Below are 20,897 nucleotides of genomic sequence, written 5' to 3' on the forward strand. Positions count from 1 at the left end.
TTATCAGTGTGAATCTTTCTAATCCAATAGGTCAACTAGAGGGGCGCTCGGACAGCGCAGATCTCTGCCAAAGCCAATAGTCCACTCTTAAATAAATGTTTATCAGGATCTACACTAAATCCTTTGTCCATATTACACTGTAAATATGCCCGGATTTCCTGAGAAATTAATTAAAATGTCACAAATTGCCCTTTCTGTAAGTTTAAAGAATAATAATAAAAAAAAAGATCCTGGATCTGCACAATAATTAAATGGGTTCTTCTTGGAGTCATAAAAAAAAAAGAGATCAAAGCGCACTGACACAGGGAGCCTGCAGAATGATCCAAAATGCCACAGCACTTGCGATGTAAATGTGGTTGAACAGTTTTATGGTTCATTATAGATACAAAGAGGACATGCACATATCACTAAATCCTACTCTGAAAGTTGGAAAACAGCTGACACAGCAGAAAACAGAACACTGAATAGACAGATTTAAGTTGGGATAATAATTTATGTTTGTTGCATGACTGAATGGTGAGTCACTTAGTGAAGCAGGCCAGCTCCCAGCGGAGGAAACAGCAGCACGAAGGTGGGATTGAGAGGGGGGGGGGGGGGGGGGGGGGGTCAATTCCATCCAGAATATCTCTGTCCAGATATTACCACATAAAGTCTAAAAGTCCTTCCTGTCTCGCCACTGCTGACAGACACCTGAGGTTCTGCTGACTAGGGAGATCCTAGGACAACTGTCAACGCCAGTGGTCGGGTCAGAGATCCTCAGCTGAAACAGTTGGCCCGGATGAGCGAACTGTAAAAGGCTGGGGATTGTCGTGCATATTTTAGAGCCAGGAGTGAGGAAGGGATGTAGTGGAGTGCTAAGGGCCTGCAGTCATATTTTCCATTGATATCAAAGCCATATGGCTGGTTTTCATGAAATAGCGAGGCAGTCCACTGCATTTGGGAATGTTTAGTAGAAGAAATGCATAATGATACGAGTGAAAGGGCTTGACATGTTGTGTAGCAATTACATAAAGTACATTATATTGTAAAGGATGTACAATATGTTCAGAAGTGTACTGTATACAGAGACTTTTATGATTGCTGGCAATAAATTAGATTTCCTGCCATATCATATTAATGTGCATGGCATCTTTAAATGAATGCATGTGATACAACAATAAAACTCCATTAAAGCGAAAAGGTGGCCCTGACCTTATCTCCGCAGATTATAATTGATTTTTCTTTGAAGGATTTTCTTCAAAGCATCACATTTCCCACACTTTTCTTGTTACAGATTTTTGTAACTATGCCAATAGGTTACAGGATCCATGTAAATATGTGCAGTGATGAGATTTTCTGCTCTGCAGACCAGAACTGTTCATAACTAGCTAGTGAGAATCAGCAGACCTCGTAAAGAACAACAACATTACCCTGCTCCTCTGGAATGTCAACTTGGACAACATGGAAGCAGAGGACACAGGCTCTACACAGAGCTCCTTCACTGTCTTCTACTGTGTTCATCACAAGTTTGTCCCGCATGCTCTTCTCCTTACATTTATTCAAAAACATCATCATCAGTCTGGCGCTGACCTCCCCAAGGTTCAGATCCTACCAGCAGATGAAAGTGCTCTTTTTAATCGCCCACCTTTTATGCAGTCAGTGATAATTACAAACACAAATGGAGTAATCATCATTAGAAAAAAAAAAAAAAAAAAAAAAAAAGGTTAAAAAAACACTGTGGATGCACTGCCATTTCATTATTCCAGCCGGATCTGGACACCATTAATCCCACACAGCTGCTGAATGAAGTACACAAGCATGTACTCATAGAGGACAATCACTCCATAACCAAGTAGGAGGCCTGCAACCCTGACATATGTTTATTGAACCTGTATATTTAAAAATTACATCATAACATGTAATGAATAATTCCCATTTGCGCTACGTATTTAGTTCCTTAATGAGCAGATTTATCGAATACTGCCGATCACATGAGTGTTTTTTATCGTACACGGTATTTGCGGTAGTGCAATGAACAAGTTTTATTTGTCTGACCGAGACAATCACCACATAAAAACCATCTGCGCAGTTTATCGTTCCCAAAAATTGGGTTTTCGTCGTGCAGTCATTCTTGGTGAACTGGGCGGTGTGGAACCTGCCAGTCCATGAGCATATAAAGAGCCTCTTTCACTGGTTGTAATCAGACTTAATACGTAGTATTTTCCTAAAACTGCCTTATGTGCCATAAAAAGCCGCATCCTAACAGTTTGTGTACTGCATTTCATGCCATTCTTTAAAAAAAAAAAAAAAAAAAACGCAAGTGGAATTGACATAATTTGTCAGTTTCAGCACCCCAAACGCCATCTGGGCCATCGACCACCAGAAGCGAATTCTCCTTCTGTGGGAAATGCTATTGTACCAGTATGATGAATATTGACACACTGTAGGTTGTTGCCTATTTGAAATCCCAAGAAAAATATAATTGTTTTGGGGTTTTTTTTTATACACTAATTCAGATTTTACACATTCAAAAAAAAAACACACACACACACACACACAGATACAAGGCTTTCAACACAAAGTGTTCAGCTTCATGGTTCTCTGACACGGACTGCTCTGCACTGTGGAAATGCTGAACTATTAAAAGGGAAAGTATTAAAGAGCAAGTGTTGTGGGTGACACCAACTTTGTTTGATTGTAGACAAACATGATGTTGGTCATTTTCATTACCGTACTGTAGAATGTTTGTGTCTCAGTATCTCTGGATTATATGCACTTCTGATCGTCTCACAGAGTCAAATACTGATCAATAACACAGCCTGTCCTTGTTTAAAGGCCCTTCCCAAGCTGAGGCTGATTCTGGGCGGAGGAAAAACGCAGATTAGTTCTGTGTGATGCGTACGCCTGCATCATGTAGGTCCAGCAACATTACACCACAATCTAAATAACTGTCGGTGCCAGGCTTCGTCCTGTAACTGGAGGAGCATCACTACTGTTGTGTGCATGCTTCTGCGGTGTTTGACTCATTTCAGGGCGCACGGCCCAGATGTCTGCTTTGGAAAGCAATAACCTAAACAGATGAATGTGGTAGAAAATGGCAAAACACATGTTGGTGCATCACATTAGCCCTCGCCTGCCTTCAGGGGCTGATTTAGTTTCCCAAACATTTGCAGGGGATCCGTTTGATGAGGGATGTTGCATATGATAGGAAAAAACTTCTCATCTGATGAGATCCTTACCTTCTGGTCCACTATGGAGCACACCAGGTCCTTGACAGCGGACAGAGACAGGTCGCTGGCCTCCAGGTTCACCGTCTCTCTGGTCAGTCCAATCTGCAGCAGGAAGGAGACCCCATGGAAGGAGCTGCGGGAGTTGGTGGGGCTGGGGGCGCTGTGACTACCGTTGGACAGCCGCGTGTAGAGCGGTCCAGGCGGGCTGGGCGATGGGGACGGGCCAGATGGCAAGGACGGGTGGTGCGGATAGAGAGAGTGGAGGAAGGTTCGAGGTAAGGACGGGGGAGAGGAGGCAGACATTGGGTTTCTTCCAATGGTGACGCGAAGAGCTTGAAGAGTGGGGAGTTCAGTGAGGAGTGCGGGTCGATGATTGGTAGGGAATATCTTTGGTCCTCATCAGGCGTAGTGAGTCAGCACTGAATGTCTATCATCAGTGTGACATTGTTTGTCACAATAAGAGGGTAACAGCCAATCTGCCCACCTGAGCTCACACACCACACACTCATTCACGAGACGGGCAGGTGTTTGAGAAAAAGTCTCAGAACAATCCGCAGACTCCTGCAGTAACAGCCCTGCAGCAAACTTCATATCCTGGATTGGTGCTCCTCATCCTTACTGAAGTCAGTAATCCACTCTGACCACAGGAAGCCTGTCACCATGAACACACACACACACACACACACACACACACACACACACACACACACACACACACACACGGAGCTATATTTACAATTACCAAGCAATTACCTGTCTGAATGCAGTAAAGTAAAAGCACATAACAATAATTCAGTACACACTTTTATTTCATTCATATCGTTCGCACTGAGTTGCTTCAAAGTCATTTGGAACTCATAAAAAAAATAATTTCCCTGCTTGTTTATATCCCGAGGCAAAAGGAAGAAACTTTCTCAAAACCTGAATATAAATCTTCTTCTCTCTTCTTCTTTTTCATGTAGCTTTCGTTGTTTTTATCCGCTCCACTTCCAAAAATTCATCTAAACACTTCCAAGGCGCTTACGAAGCCACAACTTCAACTCCGAGATGAATAATCATTAGTTGTAACTTCAACACCGACTTTTACCTCATCTAAGAGGGACTTGGGATTTTCTCCGCAGCACAAATAGGCCGTAGTGCCCGCCTGGGACGCAATAAAATACGCGTTAAAGTTGCTAAAGCATATAATTTCTCTGTTTACAAGAATTCAAACTGCACAAACATCTGGCAGCGGAGCTCCTGAACATCTGCACCCCTCCCACTTTCGTTGGGCTCGCTGGCAGAGCGCAAACCCGAGCCGAGACTCGAAGATACGAGCAAAACAAGTTATACAAGACCTGAATTTACACGTCCATTTGCGACCCAACAGCGCTGGAGTTGCGATTAAAAGCAAGTTTGAGAACCAAACGTCGCCTTGAGTGTTTGTGGAAGTGATACTTTACCTTCACAGTCAGCGAAGGGCGCATTTCTTTCCATTGTGAGTGGACCGAAGAAACTTTGTAACTCCATCAACTGAGGAAAGCGGACTCTCAATTTATTTATTTATTTATTTCTGAGGAAAAAGTCACAAACAAAAGCGCAGCCTACATATAGAACACACACTTAGTTTTACACCCAAGCGTCCTGAAAGTAAGCGAGTCGTCCATTTATGTTCTCTTATCTTATTTCAGTTTGTAAATTCATGCGCATCTTATTATCCTTCCAGCTGTGACTACTCCCCCTGCTCGACGGGGGGAGAAAAAAAAAGAGCAGCTACCGCCGTCGGGGCTTGGAGTCTTTCTATTATCTCCGCATAACTGACTCTCCATGTGTAGGGAGCACAACTTGAACTACACTCCTCCAAAGCAATGGCGCCTCCGGCTGAGCTCAACCCACTGCGCGTGTGCAAACCTTTTCCGTTATTTCAACTTGGTCGTGCCAAAAGGGGAGGGAAAAAAAAAAAACAACAACTTTATTTTACACAACCCGTACCGGTTTGTGACAAACTTTTGTCCAAAGGGGAGTACTGGAGTAGTCAGGGGCCATTGAAGGGCTCCACAGTGGCTCCTGTAAAGTTAATTTATGACACTGTGACACACACGAGGCTTTTTATTACACTATTTCTCTACTGTGTTGTGAAAATACGGTTTGTGCCCCATTATGTCGTCTGGAGGACCCCTGACATGGACAATTTAACTTTTAAAAGGAACGTAAAAAACTTTTTGGGAAGGACACGTTTGCAGTTTTAGAACCAGACAAGATGATAAATACCCTGCTTTTTTTTTTTCTTTTTCTTCTGTGCATGTACTTAAGAGCTGAAACCAACAGACACCAGCTGGCTGCTAGTTAGCTTAGCACAGTGAATGGTAGTCAAGGGGCAAGTTAGCATCTCTCCAAGGCTTCTAAAAGCTGTTGTCCCTCCTGATCAGAACAGATCCATAGGTTAAGGATCTTTGCTTGTCTTAAAGTAATCATCCTCAGTCGCTCTACTAGTAGTCAATGTGCACTTTGTTCTTTTTAGCCAAAGTTTTGAGACGTTGCGTCAAATCACTGCACCCAGTCAGAAAAGTAGTTCCAGCTATCTGTTTTCTAATATTACAGTAATGTTTTTACACAGTCCTTGTTCAATTGATGCATGCAGAAATCATTTTGGAGAAATGTGTTCACTGTTGGATTTGTCTTAGCTATGCTACACAGCCTATCCACTACCATTCATGATGCTAAGCTAACCAGCATCCATTTGAACTCGACTCAATAATGTGCACAGTCTGTTTTTGTCTCACTCTGCGGAGGATGACAAATTAGCGTGTTTCCCCCAAAATTCGTATTCCTTAAAGCTATGAAGATGTCTTTTCTACGATCTCAACAACTACAATAGACAGATATAAAACAGGACGAGCGAGCCGATTGTGTGAGGATAACTGCAAGTTCTCTAACTGAGCTTACATTCATCAAAGTATAGCACATACACAGAATATTACCCAACAAAATAACAGGAATGGTTAGACACACTTGATATTTTTTCACTTGAACTTGTGACAGTAAAGACAAGTCACCGAACAGCACAATGAAGAATAAAGAATCTAAGCCTAAAAACAGAATTCAAGTTTTATTCGTAGAAAGTCAATGTCGAACACACTAATACTGCGGAAATGTTGGGTCTATCCTCTGCGACCAAGCCATCAGGCCTCCACTGATGTCTTTCACTGTGATGGAGTCCACTTCTGATCCACTCATCTTTTCCAGAACCTGCGCAGCTTTCTGCGAGTCATTGCCCAGCTTGCAAATCACATATACTAGAGGAAACCACAAGGAGACATGGTGACAATTGTGGATTCTGTAGACTAAGTATCATTTAGATTTAAATTAATACATTCATGCAGCACATTAAAGGAGTTCATGAAGCAGCGTGTGGGATGTAGAGGAAATGAGATGCAAGCCGTGTCCCCCCCCCCCCCATTATGATTATCATCATGGCCAATATCCTCGATTTACTGTTTTCATTCAGAAAACATGCATTTTAACAGTTGCCTGTCAACTTACAGTCTGAGCGGACAACGCATGAACGGATAAGTTAAACAAGTCCTCATCCAGATGTGGTTATTTCATCTGTAGTTGATTCATTTATTGCAATTAAGTCAGAGCAAACTAAGTTGAAAGCAGCAGTCATTTAGATGCAGTTCCTGGAGACAGCCATGAAACTAACACAGCAACTCTGGATGACGTTATGAACCCAGACATGGGCGGTGTTTGGTTTTTTTGATGTATTCCACAGGTACAACAGCAGCAATCGTTATTTCAGCCATGGCCGATGAGGAAAGAGAGGTCAGATGGAAACACTACATCCTTCGAGAGGTAAACCCCTGCTCCTCTTCTTTTTTCCTCTTTTTTTGTGTCTGAGCAATTGTACAGGACAATTGTGTTTTTTGGATTAGGAATGAGTCTGCGGATTGTTCTGGCTGACATTTTTTTGAGTTTGAGAATCTCAATTGTGACTAATGTGCGGGAATATCTGAATCGTCCTGTCGGCCACCGTACGTCACTTTTACAGAGGCGCGTACTGGTGCCATAAAACCGACTTCACCCTTATGATGCTTTGATTGTTCATACAAAACCATGTAACACCGGTGAAATCCCAAAACAGCATGCGAATTGGGTTCCGGTGTTCCGTAACAGGCAGGTGATGTGTCATCTCCATAGCGACTGTATTTTGTAAGAGCTGTTCCAATTTTCGCTGTTCCCGCATTCTGCCTCAGTGTCCTTTCATACAAATAGAGAGGCAAAACCGCAGTGCATCATTCCCACCCTAAAGACAACGTGTAAAAGGGGTAACAGATTCTACTGAGGGAGGGGTGAAGTGAAGGCTGAAACCTGCAACTTAACACTGCTCCTTTAAAACCCTTGAACCCCAAGGGCCAAAAAGATGCCCTTGACAGTTTGAATGGTACAAATATTTAATCCGACACAAAAAAAGAACAGTTCATAAATACTGAGCATGAAAGAATTGATTATGGAGTAGACTGATAAGTTCTAAATTTAGGTCATTGATAAAGAAACCACAAAAGACCGTGAATACACAGGATAGCCCCAAAATAACAGTTTTAATATTGATTCCTGTACAGCCGGCCAGCTGCTCAGGGTGGCCATGCTTGTTTTGGAAAAGGGGTCACCTAGCAACCCCATTACAACCTTACTAGATGTCCAAAATAAGCCGCCAGCCTGGCAGTATGAGACTACACAGTGGTCTGTGAATATGTACAGCATGTCTGTTCATTTCAAACAACATGTACAGGCCGAAATGCTGTTTTGACATGTTACCTGGCGGCCGGCAGTCACCTGCCATCTGCTCCTTCAATTGGCTGATTCTCTCCTGGAGCAGTCCCATATGCTCACTGTTCCTCTCCTCTAAACTTGAGAGTGGGATATCTGGGGACAATGTAAGGAGCTTTATCACGAAGAAACAAGAAACATATTATTAGAGAGTAAGTATATGTATTTCTGTCACTGTGAGACTGATTCTGCGTCTCTGTCACCCAAAGGATACTGAGAGATGTAGGTAAGACGCAAATGTCCACTTCCACAAGAGGGCGCACATCTAAAAGAAGATGAGGTTCTGCATTGTCCGCTATAGATTTGTAATCCTGGAATTACATAAAAAACAGTCCTTAATGCACACATACTATTAGTTTTATAATTGAGAAAGGCTTGGCTTCATTTTTTGGCAAAGAAAACTGATTTATATCTCAGCAGTTAACTGGGGAAACCTAAATGACTCAGCAAAATGTTGAAAGAAGTATTCATCGGATTTGGATTTGCAGGGTAATGTAATTTTTTTCCCCCCTGAAATCACAGGAAACAAAACTGTTTCTAATTGGAGCCCGTAGCACAATCTCTATTACAGCCCAATCAATCATGATCCCCATCTCCGTGCTTAATGACTCAGCGAGTTTGAAAGCACCAATCCTGCAGAAATGTAAACAGATACAATCCACCACCTCTGCTCTCGGTGCCAAACAGAACATGTTATTCTTTTCCATGGAAAATCTACAGGCACATTTCAAGGCATTTCCCATTTGGGGTTGGGTCAGCACTGAGATGTAATCAGTTTATGAATGCACATGAAAACTGAGGGGGGGGGGGGTGTGTGTGTGTGAGTAATCATACAATAAAAGGCACTAAATGCAGGGAGGCATGCGATGGCCAACTGTTCTAGAGTGCACGTTTCCCCCCACCTTTACTGTGATCCTCTGATCCCTGGGGAGGAGGTTGAGTCTGCGGCACTGAAACGAGGAAAACTAGGTAATGAGACAGTTTACTTATGATGGGTGGGCGACAGTTGTAGTGCATGACATGTATTCACCACAGATCCACAATATCAAGCTTCTACTCTTGTGACCAACCTTATCCGTTGCAGCGGACCCACAGAAGGCCTCATAGTCCACCAGCTGGGTCACACTGGGCTTTTCTCCACACACTGCACATCCAGCCTGCTTGGGGCGCAACCTGATGGACCTGAATCTTGCACTGTGAGCGTCAAACAACACCAGCTGCTGGCCACATGATGCTAGCATGTCCAGTCAAGCAAAACACTCATTAAGAAAGAAGTATCCAATAGGGGTTGTGTCAGAGGGTTACACCATAAAATTCTCAAAAATCCAACATCAAAGATAAACCAGTGTTGTGTTTTTCCCGCCCCCCATTCTATGAAGCCCTGCTTCCTTCGATAAGTCCTCACTCTTATCTGGGCTGTATGCCGGTCTTCTGCATATGCATTTTCTCCAAAGTCTGAAAAAATGAGGCCCTTTTAGCCCCCAATATTTTGCCTATCTTGCTCAATTATGGATAAATGGTTGAAATGATCTCGCCCAACACCCATGGGAACAGCTGAAACTGCCATTGGATGCAGTACATTAGCTGAAGACAGAGTCCTGACTGTCAAAAGCATCTGCTCCAGGATGTGTGCAGTGCTAGCCTAGCCACAGGTGGAGGTACGGTGAGTACACAGCAGAAGGCTGAATGTTTCAGTGGGTGCAGGAAAAGTTTGGGAACCACCGCTACAGGCTATAAGAGTCTGTAGCTACTATCAGTGAGTCACTGGCACATACTAACCGTACTGTGCTGCCAAGTCTGTCCTCTGATGAGTCTGCTGCATATTAGGATGAGCATCATGGGACTGTTTTGAGTGAAGAATTCACTGCCTCATTTGTCTTTTTTAAGCAGACAAGCACGCAACCCCTTCCCACTTCTAGCTGTGGCTCAATGCAAACCTTTCAGCAAAGGTGTTTGTCTACCCAGATGACTACGTAGAGAGTTCAAATGTACAGCAAATTAATGTTTGGGATGGAAAAGCAAAAGATACAGCCTTGTCCAGAGGCAATCTTGAGGACTTCCAATGCTTGAAAGCAGCCCATTATCCCTGGAACTAAAGATAAGTAGAACATTTACAACACTTACACAGACTCTGTAGACTGGAGACCCAGTACACAGTTTATGACCTCTGGGAAAGTAGAAATGAGAACTTACCCACTCCTAACACGCCTCCATCAGAACAGTTAGTCACTGTCTCTGGAGGTGGGGGCAGAGGGTATAGACATCTGTAGCAAGGACCTCCACGGTAGTTGTACACTGTCAGCTACACACACGCATTTACACTCAGACCAAAAAGGTTTTAACGCTAGTAATTCCGGAATACAAAACAATGAGGAATAACTTACCTGCCCTTCCATTCGCAGAGCACTAGCTGACACGAGAGGCTTCCCGCTGAGCACGCAGGTGTCGTTCACTAGATAGCGGGTGGGGACGTTGTCTGAACAATCCGCCACAATGTCATATATAAGGTCGGAGAAGTCAAGGTAAGTATTCCAAACTGAAGCGTTTCTTTTCTTCAAAGTAATAAGTCATCAAAATGACTTGATGAATGGAAGATGGATTCATGACAAAGAATTAGTAGGTCTGTGTAACAGATGAGGGATTTGCAGCAGGATACTGTTGAATGATTTGCAACGCGTTCTCCGGCGAAAGCTGCAGGCGGTAGGGAATACACTCGACTCTTGAGTTCAACCTGCGGACATTAAGTCAGATTCAAACCTATCAAGTTGAAAGCTTGATACTTGTACTTGTTACTACACAATCAGCAGCTTTAAAACGAGCACGTCAGTGTTTCTATCCACCTCTTGTCACTGCTCTGCCTCTATCATCCGAGGTGTAAGCCATTCTTTTATTCATGTCAAGTTGTGTTGGACATGCAGCAAATCATTCTTTTATAAACAGTTCATAAAAAGAGGGAATTAGAGCATGAGTGCCACAGCGTCGCCACGCTACACGTCAGTGAAACGGCGCCCTCATGTGGCGCTACCATGTGCACGCTAACCACACTTGAGAAGGAAAGTACCAAAAAAAGCCACCTCTAAAATAACATGTTTACACAATATTTGCAGACTGGAGTGAAATGCACGCCCAAATATAACATGTGGTGAGACTGGAAAGCGCCAGCATACATTACACAACGACCAAACAGCTCACAGAAAGCATATAAATACAAAAAGTATAATATTTTGAGCATTTGCTAATGATACCATCTATTTCAGATCAGTTCCTGGCTAAAATGAAGAGGAACACATTTCACCAAAGCTCTGTAATGATGTTAGAATACAGGTGCTTTTGACCTGCACGTAGTCCCAAACTAAGTGTAACTCTATACACCCTCATGTTTCATGCAATGCATGCTGGCGCTGCTTAGAACCTTTTGACCGCATTGGCAGCAGACAGAGCCTTGGCCTGACCCTGGTTCTCCTCCCCATGCAGCACCTGTCTGTGCAGGTTACTGAGCTCCACCTCGTCATAGTCCAGCAAACCCAGGCGCCCTGGACATACACAAACATGAGCACAGCTTCAGTGGAAATGTCAAACCTTGACGGCATCAGTGAACCATGTTAATTAGCGCTCATATCCATGATGCAGAGTCACAAAATCAATTTGCATGACTGGCTAACCTTTAATCCTCAAACACTCTGTCTGCTGACCACTTTGACTGACTCTGCCTCTAAAAAGTGACATTTCATCCAAAAAGTTTATGATGCCTTTCAAGTACTCAGAAACGAGTGTTTGGAGCTCTCAAATATGTTTTTCCTCTCCTGCTTGATAGAGACATGTGTTTGGACTTTTTGGGTGAAGCATCACTTTACCAGGCAGCTGATGATTACAGTCTCTATTCATAAACTTCGCCACACCTTTTCCTCCCTTCTCCAGTCAGTCAAACAACTACAGCTGAACGTGAGAATACAAAGACATCTGTCGTCTAAGGCTCATAGTGTAGTTAGCTTGAATAAAACCAGCAAGTTACCTACCGATGCCTGCTGCTGCAAGATACTGTGCCAGGGGACAGCCTAGTCCTCCACAGCCCACAATCAGCACTGAAGTCCTGGATAAGTTCAGCTGACCTGTAGGCATTATACTTGATTCCACTGGGTTCCATCTGGCAGGATCAAAACGGGAGATCAGATGGATCCCTACCTTTTACGCCCAGCTCAGGCAGGAGGAGCTGTCTGCTGTAGCGCATGATGTCCTCATTGCTGAGTGCTGGTTTGACTTCCAGAGGGGTTAGAGGTGTCACTCTATCGCGTAGCTCCGGTACAGAGCCGTGCTTCTGTAATCACACCAAGGAGCCATTATTGAAGAACAGCAGCATAGATGCTTTACTGCACTATAATACAGAGGGGTACGTTCAGCACATTATTCTTCATATGCAGTACACCAACGGCCAGTATGCATGACGTAAGGAAGTGTTTAGGGGTGATTCCAGAAGTTTGAAGCATTTTTCTTGTCTGCTTATTTATAAATCATTGCACTGCTTTAAAAGAATAGGGTTTCTGTTTAAGTTCAACACGCTTTCATTCAGGTTTTTGCTTTAATTTTTTTAAATAGTAGGAGGTGTGATCCCACATACACATTAACTCCCCTCGAGTTGACCTCTAGACTGATGCTTCTGATGTTCTGCTGCATCCACATGGTCTGTTTGCTGCCTCCATCACACTGCATGTGCTGTGATTTATTAGGTCTCTTATGACTCAGCACATCCATTTAAGGCTCCATGTCAAACTCTTTCGTCACGTCTTCTTCTCTTCTAATTTTCTACGGACGGTTCTAACTCGTCCGTGTCCAGTTTAACTGGTAGGACAAACATGATTCTGTCATGAGAGTTAGCAAAGCTGGCTACCGTTATGTAGCACAGCTTGGGTTCATACTGGATAGGAACCGAGGCCAGTGCGGAAACTCCAGCCTGCAGTTTGCCCTACCAGTGCTTCCAAACAACGGTTCGTCATTCATTGAGACGTACTTTACCTTTTCGAGCAGGGCTAATTTATTCCTCAGGGCAATTATTTCTTCGTCCTTCTCTCGTAGCTGTGCCTTCAAGCAGCTCACCTCCTCCATCGCTGCTGACATGCACCCAGAAAACTTCTGGCAGCTATTTCTGATGTCACTCGTGCGTTTAGCTGCTGTGAGACGGGAAGATGTTGACATACAGAGTGAGCACGGAGCGGACTTCCGGGTTCATCACGCGAAAGCGATACCACGTGGTATGTGACGTACGCATTTTCTTTATTTCCTTCTTTCACAGAAAGTTTTTTTTTTCATTTTTCTCGTTCAACTTTCTGTTCGCTCGTATGTTTGTTCGTTATTTTTTTTCTTTGCCTTTATTTTTTGAAGTTACAGAAATAAATAAGTATTTTTTGAATGCATTAAGTTAAAAAAAAACACGCTTTATGTATGCCCTACAAAACTAAAAATAAAAGGCATAGAAGGTTTATTTTTAAGGATGAGGAGGGTTTAATCTTTATGTGGTAACCTATGGGTGAAGTATTTGTTGCTGGGGGGGGGGGGGGGAAGCACACACACAGGAGCGCTTGTGTGGTCAGAGAGCCTCGGGTCCTCCCCTCCTGCTTTTCACATGATCTGAAGCTTTCGCAAAGCAGAGACAAGATTGTGGAGCAGAGCGACAAAAAACATGGCTGAGAGAGTCCACTATCCCCACATCACGCCTCTTTTATTCTACACCGTGAACATCTGGCTGACGTTCCTCCGCTGCACCGACGGAATTCCCTGGACTCAAGAGAAGGTAATTAACAGGGTCTTTTCACATTTCAGCATCCCAGTAGAGTCAGAACGTCTCTGCGGGCGAAACCCTTCCAACAACCGTTTCTGTGTTCCTGATAGGTAACCTGGTCTCTTTATTTTTCACCCTGGGTAACTGTTGGTTGAAATCCTGCTGTTCCTGTTTTCCTTTGAAATTCTATTAAAAACACATTTGCCTTATTTCTTATCAATTTTAGAGAAATATTTCTTGGAGAAATATTTCAAATGGTGTGTGTGTGTGTGTGTGTGTGTGTGTATTTTTTTGGGGGGGGGGGGCCATGGGGCGCTCACTTACAATTTATAAGGTACACCTGATAACACTATCGCAGTATAAAACAGCAGCTCTCATTTATGCTGTGTGTGTTCAGTTCTTAATGAATCTGCTCCCTGCACCTCTAATTAGGCCTCCAAAATGGCCGTACAATATAAAACAACTGATATTTACATAGAATTCTTATCATATTTTGTATTTCTGCACTAATTATATAGGTGTATCTAATAAATTGGCGAGCATGTTTGTTTATGATATTTATGTACAGTGTTCCATTTTTCCTCAGTGCATCATCCTCTTGAGATGCACCTGAGTATCCAGTCATGCTCCTCATGTTCTTCCTTTCCTCCCCGCCTGGTTGCTATGGCAGCACAGTCATCATCATTGATCCTCCAATTGCAGGTCTTGGTATTTATAGAGCTTAAGTGGAGCCCCATTTGAGGTTCAGTGAGCCCCAGCTGTGTAGAGGACTACATGAGTGTGTTTTCAGATAATTAGGCCCAAACCCTGAGCTGTGTGTCCCACTCTAATTACAGGACTGATGCAGGGGTCTAACTTATACTGCCAAACAGCATTTGTTTCCATGTGTTCACTCTCAGGATGCAGCGAATGTGCCAAGTGAGACGATAAAGAGGTGAAAGTATAAATTAAGCGAGGGAACAAATGTTACCGCTGATACGTCACAGTCGGTCTGAGCAGCATCTAAATGACTGAATTAGACAAAAAGATGTTTCTAGTATGAGGTTTTAAAATGGGATTATTTGATTTTTTTTTCTCTTTTTTTTTTTAAATGTAGAAAAAAGACAAAAGTTGTCTTTGAAATCTGTAAAAATTAACAAAGATGTTTCAGGGATTTCTTTAGCAAGGCAAAATTACTTACATCGCACTGTTTAGACTCAAGGCACTCTGCTTCACTGGGCAAAATACAACAGATTTAAAGCATTACAATGACATTTACAGTGCATTTAACGACAATAAAAAAATGCTTGAAATAAATGACGCAATTATAGCAAAAAGCATAGCTACGCAGATGCACAGTTGAAGGCTACTGGAAAGTTAAAATATGCCTGTTTTAAAGAGCCTCGGCTATTCAGGACGCTTGATCCCCTCATTCGGTTCTGATCCTTTGAGTAAAGCTGACTCAGATGACCTGAGGGGTCTCCATGCTTCGTTCACGTAAATCAGAGATGTGTTTTTCCAAGTACAAGCAACTGAAATTGTATTCTTTGACATCCATGAAGACAGTGCAAAGATTTAATAGGCCCCAGTTTTCTTTCATCCCAGTATTCTGGCTGAGCTGCAGCCATAAAACTCATCCTGGCTTTGGCTTTAGTCTGATATTCAGCCCTGCTCTGCCTCTGCTGTTGCCTCAGTCTGTTACCCAGACGATCGCAGGTTGAACTATGAGACCAAATGAAGAAAAGGTTACTGGGTCATATGATCAATATGTTTTTTTAACCCTCGATTGCCGTTGAGCTCTCATAGAACAAACACGTAAAATCATCAGACATGTTCAGTTGAGTTTTTGCAGTAGTTTCTTGTCGTCTGAACAAGCATTTTCCTCTCACTCTTTTACTAAACCTAGCTGTGTGTATGTCAGCCTTTTTCATTCAGTATCTCGTCACACTCCTCTAATTGGCTCTTGTGTTGGTCCCGGGGGAGGCGTTACATTGGCTTTAATAACTGAGGTATGTTCAAGTAGCATCTCAGCTAGCGTTTTTTTTTTCTGAACGTGCAACAGTGAGGTGATATTTTTGACAGGAACATTCTTTAAATGTTGATTGAAACAAGGTCATGTGATCATAGACCAAATATTCAAAAACATCCCCAAAAGATTCTCAGAACGTTTCAGTCAATACAGTAAAGATGGACTTTACTGGGTCATTATTTGAAATGATTTAGCACCTTTTTTTCGTAAGACATTGTTTACAGTAACTGTTACGTTACGACATTTTTCTCTGATATCATTAGAGAGGGAGTTTTATTCTTTCCACAGGATGTAGGCCTCAACAAATGTTTTCAGCTGTTCCATGTGTCATCCACATTGTTACTTCATTCATTTGTACAAAGTAAACTTCTCCTCCTATGAAATAGCTGCTCTGAAATTGTGCTTTGACTGTAATAGGAATAAATATCACTGAATGATATTCTTTGTTCTATGATCATATTTAACTAGATCACAATGTTCTGGCGCCTGCGAGCGATTTGATTACATAGTAATTGCTTAATTTCTGAGCGCTTAACATATTAATGATATTAGTCAAACAAATGCCGTGTGCTGTGCAGGTGACCCGCTGATAACAGGACAATATAACCAAATCAATGAAACAATAGTTTTTGCATTGATTTTGTTCAGTTCCAACACCAAGCTGTCACGCTCACGCCTGATGAGATCCACACAGCCCTGTCACACACTGACCTGGAGCAGATGTGGCAGCGGGACTTGAGGCCCCTGCTTGTTACCAGGTACCCAGGATCTACAGGCAGCCACGCTGTGCAGCAGGTGAGATGGCAGGTTAACACATGCTGGCTAGCAGAACCCCCTCATATGCGGTCAAGATACACAAAACCTACCATAAATATCAAGGAAACGTCTCATTTCTGGATTCTATCTCGTGGATAACTGACATCATTTTGAAAAAAGGCATGAATCCACATCTGAGGTGGTTTACACTCATTTATCTCCTGCATCACTATTTTATATAACTAATTGCATTGGGCGTTTTACACCCAGGTTTAACCGCTACAGACATTGGTCATTATGTGGTGAGGGGTGGACTGAATACTCACTAACAAGGCGTGCGTGTGTGTGTGTGTGTATCTTCTTCAGCACATTAAAACAACCCTGAGCTCTCTGGGAGCTGGCTGGGAGGTGACGGAGGACAGGTTTGTGTCACAGACACCCTATGGCCCTCTGACCTTTACTAACCTCATTGCCACCGTCAACCCATTAGCCAAGCGCCGCCTGGTCCTAGCCTGTCACTACGACTCCAAGTACTACCCACGACAGTGGCACGGGAGGGAGTTCCAGGGCGCCACTGATTCTGCAGTACCCTGTGCAATGATGTTGGAGCTGGCACGAGCCCTCGATGAGGAGCTGAAAAATCAAAAGGTAGCAGGTTAATGAGTTAAAGATGAATGGTTCTGGTATGTAGATGACAGGTGGCCTTTATTTTTTGTCGTCAATCCTAAAAAAAAAAAAAAAAAAATCCTAAATCTATCATCTTATGTAAATTAGACTTCCTTTTCATAAATTCAAACACAATGATACAAATGAGCATACACATCTACACCAACTCTGTTGGACTGATTCACATACGCATGATGCATAAAGCACACACTTAGCATTCATGTAGCCTGCTCTTTTGCCCTTTTCCTGTTTCACAGTTGAGCTCTGACCCGTGTCTGTGGGGTGGACAGTGACAGGTTCAGTGACAGCCAGAGATCAGCCCAGGGACGTGTTTATCACACTCAGCTGTCTGTCACAAAGGTCACTGTGGGAATAGGAGTCACTTTGAATACTAATACATTAGCTGTCCTCCATGGGGGAGGACACACAAGCTTAGTAACAGCACATATGAGCTCAGTGTTTGGGAACCTTTTACAGAACTCAATTTTGATTTGAGTGTTTCACAAATAAAAAAAAATAAAAAAAACTTGGCTGTTTTGTGTCCTGTCATCTCAAAACCTGAAGGGGGCAGCAAAGCACTGCTGTTTATAACTGCTGACTCCTATACCCCCCACAGAGCTCCACCCCCAACCTGACCCTGCAGTTGCTTTTCTTTGACGGAGAGGAGGCCCTTGTCCAGTGGACCCCTACAGACTCCCTCTATGGTTCCCGCCACCTGGCCCGGAAGATGGAGACCACCCCGCATCCTGCTGGAGCCACAGAGACCAATCTACTGCACGGCATTGTACATCACTCTGACTTTCTGTCTAATCCTCCTGAGATTAGTGTAATCACTTTACCTCTCTCTCAAGATCATCTCTTGGTTGGCCCACAACCATTTCAGAACAATCTGTTTAGACCTGAGCTCCTCTTGCACACATTTGCAAAACTGACTTTAACAATGGAGGTGAATCTTTGAAATAGTGTATTTAAAGCCACTTAACCATTAACAGTGTTTTACAAGACTGTTTCTGTGTTTCTACTCAGGGAGAGATAGTAGAACTCTTATCAGCAGATGGGGAATTTAAATGGATGGTGCACGTGTGTGTGCGTGCACAAGAACAGACCGATGAGTACCTTTTGTCTGTCCTGCAAAGATAGCGTGATGTCAGAATGTCGAGCCATTATAGAACACATGATGTCACGGTCACACCTCAAAACAGACTCTCGGGGGTGTGACTGTCGTGGGAACAGGATTTATCTTCCCAGAGCGGAGAAAGTCTCTCTCACCAGCATTGCTAACACCTCTGCGGCTCTTGTCCTCCAGGATCTGTTCGTGTTGTTGGACCTGATTGGGGCCCCTAGCCCACGGTTTGGTAACCAGTTCCCCAGCACAACACAGTGGCTGTCCCAACTGCAGAACATTGGTGAATGATCACATTATACTCCTGTGGCTGTTATGTAGGTCTCGTAGCTTTGGTGAAACATTCATAAACCATTTGTGAGTCATCTTAATCATGTGTTAATACATTAGTCATCGATGCAGTTACCATCATTCCGCTGTCAGCAACGTTTCCACACGATGCTGACAGCTAAAATTATTGTAATCGCATTCGTCACTCAATCTCCTTTGCAACTGTTGCGGAAGAATGTGTGCGACTAGTGTTTAGCCTAAATGACTGGAACATGAAAGGGACTGAAAACCTATAAGGCAACAGCCTGCTACATTTCCTTTTTTTTGCTTTTCATGAAAACTTCGTGTAAGAAAAAGGTTTTCTTTCCCCATGTGAACACAGTGTTTCTGTAGGTTTTTTTTTTAGATGTCAATCATAACAGATTTTTCTATTTGCTTTCTTCTCACAACTCGCTTGGATGGCAGGTAGAGCAGGGCTCAGTTTGAAAAAGTGGATGCCAGTCTGGATTTATTAACGTTTGAACCAGGTTGTGATGACAATTTTTTTATATATTTATATATGTCGCTAGCACTGTCAATCAAATCTGATCAATAAAAGCGTAACTAGTTTATGATTAGATTGATTTAACGTAGCAGAGGCACGATTAAGAGGAGCTTTAACTGAGTTGGTTTCCTCTGTACTCTTCCTCATGTGTTCTCAGAATCACGTCTTCACTCTATGAACCAGCTTGTAAACCATCCTGATGACATCGAATATTTCTGGCCGGATCGGCCTGTTGGTCAAATCCAGGACGATCACATACCCTTCCTAAGCAGAGGTACACACACACACGTGGCACAGACACCTCAAACACACTTCACGCAGTTCTCTGTGGGGTGACTCTGGTCCTTTTGGCTCCTCCTCAGGTGTCCGTATCCTCCACCTTATCCCCTCCCCCTTCCCCTATGTGTGGCACACGTTTGATGACAACGAGGAGAACCTGGATCACTCCACCATTCAGAACCTCAACAAGATCTTGCAGGTGTTTGTTCTGGAGTATCTCAACGCCCGGCCTACTAACACTTCAAACCCACAGAATGCCCCATAAAACCTCCACTATTTCCACTTCTCCCCTTTAAATACCAAAAATATGTATTTCTTCATGGAATGCGATGTAAGGTTGAACTTAAACCCTTTTGGGAAAACTTCATTTCCAGTTTTGAATTTCCATGTATATCTATTTTGGCATATGTGGGTATTGTGTATGGGATGTATTTTCTTCCCCAGTGGATCCAGGAGAGACTAAATCTTCTGTAACACACTCTCTTCCTCACTTTGCTTTTCACTCTCTGAAGGTAAAAACCATTTTGGAAAAAAGTGTATTTGACTACTTTTGATGGAGGTATGCTAGCTTGCCCATGCACTACCAGTCATTGTGCTAAGCTACGTAGCAGTAAGACGGTCTCATGTCTTTGATGTGCGACCACAGAAGAGCGAGGGGTATCTATCTTCTCGTCCGGCTCTAGATAGAAGGGAAAATAAGTATATTTGTTGTGTGCCTTTTAATACTAATTTTCAGGAGCATCTCAAGGAAAGACAGAAATATGAAGTTTTAATTTGAAGCCGTTACAAAGCTGAGGAAACATTCAAAGACATTCAATGTACTGCAAGTCCAATATCCCTCCGCTGTTATGTTATATAATAAATACGTAGCCTATGGCCACCCACATGAACGCTCACCAATCATAAAGAGAAAGGTTTATGGTGATATTTTAGTTACAGGGTATGTGGCATTCCCTCTGTGAATCTGTTCAGTGTTTGTAGAGCAAACATGTCCAATTTATTTGTGTTAAAACAACATCTTTAGTCCTTCATATCCTGTCACCTCCAATTGTGAAGTGGTAACTTCCTACACTGGTGTGTTTCATATGCCTGCCTTTGTTTATGTGACATTATTAGCTCACTCTTACTGTAGATCCCAGAATAATATACAATGGAAAACTGGACTTCCTGTATTACAAGTCTGGAATAAATGTTGATTCAGAGTACAAGGAGATCATGCAGCGTTTATTTATCTGTAAAATCTTTGTTTTTAGGTGCTGTGACTGACAGTCAGCTCTGCTCAGGTGTCTTCTACGATTTTAGAATTAAACGGCACTAAATCATCATCTCACGGTTTTGCATCTTGTGCTCGGGGTATTTCTGTGCTGAAGTGAAGACCCTCTCCTCCTCCTCAGCAGACCACATACCTCAATCCCATGATTCACTTAATCCTATCAGGGTGAACCTCCCCTGAATTCCAC

General features: G+C 43.0%; 3 protein-coding genes across 5 annotated transcripts in view; 1 reads left to right on the forward strand and 2 right to left on the reverse strand.

Annotated features, from left to right (window-relative positions):
- Window positions 1-5,460, reverse strand: part of prkd3 (protein kinase D3) — a 38,332-nt gene extending 32,872 nt beyond the window's left edge. The window contains exons 1-2 of one of the 3 annotated variants that reach the window (XM_086182013.1): window positions 4,652-5,460; window positions 3,219-3,861 (exon numbers count right to left, since the gene is read on the reverse strand). In XM_086182013.1, coding sequence (XP_086038139.1) covers window positions 3,219-3,512 — 294 coding nt within the window. In that variant the 5' untranslated portion in view covers window positions 3,513-3,861; window positions 4,652-5,460. The remainder of the gene's footprint in view (window positions 1-3,218; window positions 3,862-4,651) is intronic. The other 2 variants (XM_086182011.1, XM_086182012.1) reach the window with 2 other exon arrangements.
- A 91-nt stretch (window positions 5,461-5,551) lies between these two features.
- On the reverse strand, window positions 5,552-13,239 carry mocs3 (molybdenum cofactor synthesis 3). The gene is made up of 13 exons (XM_086182015.1): window positions 13,029-13,239; window positions 12,201-12,333; window positions 12,035-12,127; window positions 11,431-11,551; window positions 10,675-10,749; window positions 10,403-10,520; window positions 10,212-10,320; window positions 10,048-10,110; window positions 9,089-9,252; window positions 8,921-8,968; window positions 8,233-8,329; window positions 8,007-8,114; window positions 5,552-6,484 (listed from the first exon to the last, which is right to left on the reverse strand). The coding sequence occupies exons 1-13, from the start codon at window positions 13,206-13,208 to the stop codon at window positions 6,327-6,329; spliced, it is 1,467 nt and encodes a 488-aa protein (XP_086038141.1). The 5' UTR covers window positions 13,209-13,239; the 3' UTR covers window positions 5,552-6,326.
- Window positions 13,240-13,623: 384 nt separating this feature from the next.
- Window positions 13,624-20,641, forward strand: qpct (glutaminyl-peptide cyclotransferase). Its single transcript, XM_086182352.1, has 7 exons — window positions 13,624-13,803; window positions 16,448-16,594; window positions 16,922-17,203; window positions 17,838-18,005; window positions 18,528-18,627; window positions 19,316-19,432; window positions 19,521-20,641. Exons 1-7 carry the CDS (start codon window positions 13,693-13,695, stop codon window positions 19,700-19,702), a joined length of 1,107 nt encoding a protein of 368 aa, XP_086038478.1. The 5' UTR covers window positions 13,624-13,692; the 3' UTR covers window positions 19,703-20,641.
- Window positions 20,642-20,897: the final 256 nt, after the last annotated feature.

Source organism: Aulostomus chinensis, chromosome 17, assembly GCF_037954235.1.
Source record: "Aulostomus chinensis isolate RoL2024-O1b breed Wild chromosome 17, RoL_Achi_v1.0, whole genome shotgun sequence".
Lineage (NCBI taxonomy): Eukaryota > Metazoa > Chordata > Actinopteri > Syngnathiformes > Aulostomidae > Aulostomus > Aulostomus chinensis.

What these genes read in the sequence shown, in the direction of transcription:
- mocs3 (XM_086182015.1), bottom strand. Translation starts at nt 13,208, where the DNA reads ATGTCAACATCTTCCCGTCTCACAGCAGCTAAACGCACGAGTGACATC. An exon ending in CTCTGCGAATGGAAGGGCAG is followed by an intron (nt 10,321 to 10,402) that starts GTAAGTTATTCC and finishes GCGTGTGTGTAG; the next exon opens with CTGACAGTGTACAACTACCG. An exon ending in GATTGCCTCTGGACAAGGCT is followed by an intron (nt 9,253 to 10,047) that starts GTATCTTTTGCT and finishes TGGACATGCTAG; the next exon opens with CATCATGTGGCCAGCAGCTG.
- qpct (XM_086182352.1), top strand. Translation starts at nt 13,693, where the DNA reads ATGGCTGAGAGAGTCCACTATCCCCACATCACGCCTCTTTTATTCTAC. An exon ending in GTCCCAACTGCAGAACATTG is followed by an intron (nt 18,628 to 19,315) that starts GTGAATGATCAC and finishes ATGTGTTCTCAG; the next exon opens with AATCACGTCTTCACTCTATG. An exon ending in CATACCCTTCCTAAGCAGAG is followed by an intron (nt 19,433 to 19,520) that starts GTACACACACAC and finishes GCTCCTCCTCAG; the next exon opens with GTGTCCGTATCCTCCACCTT.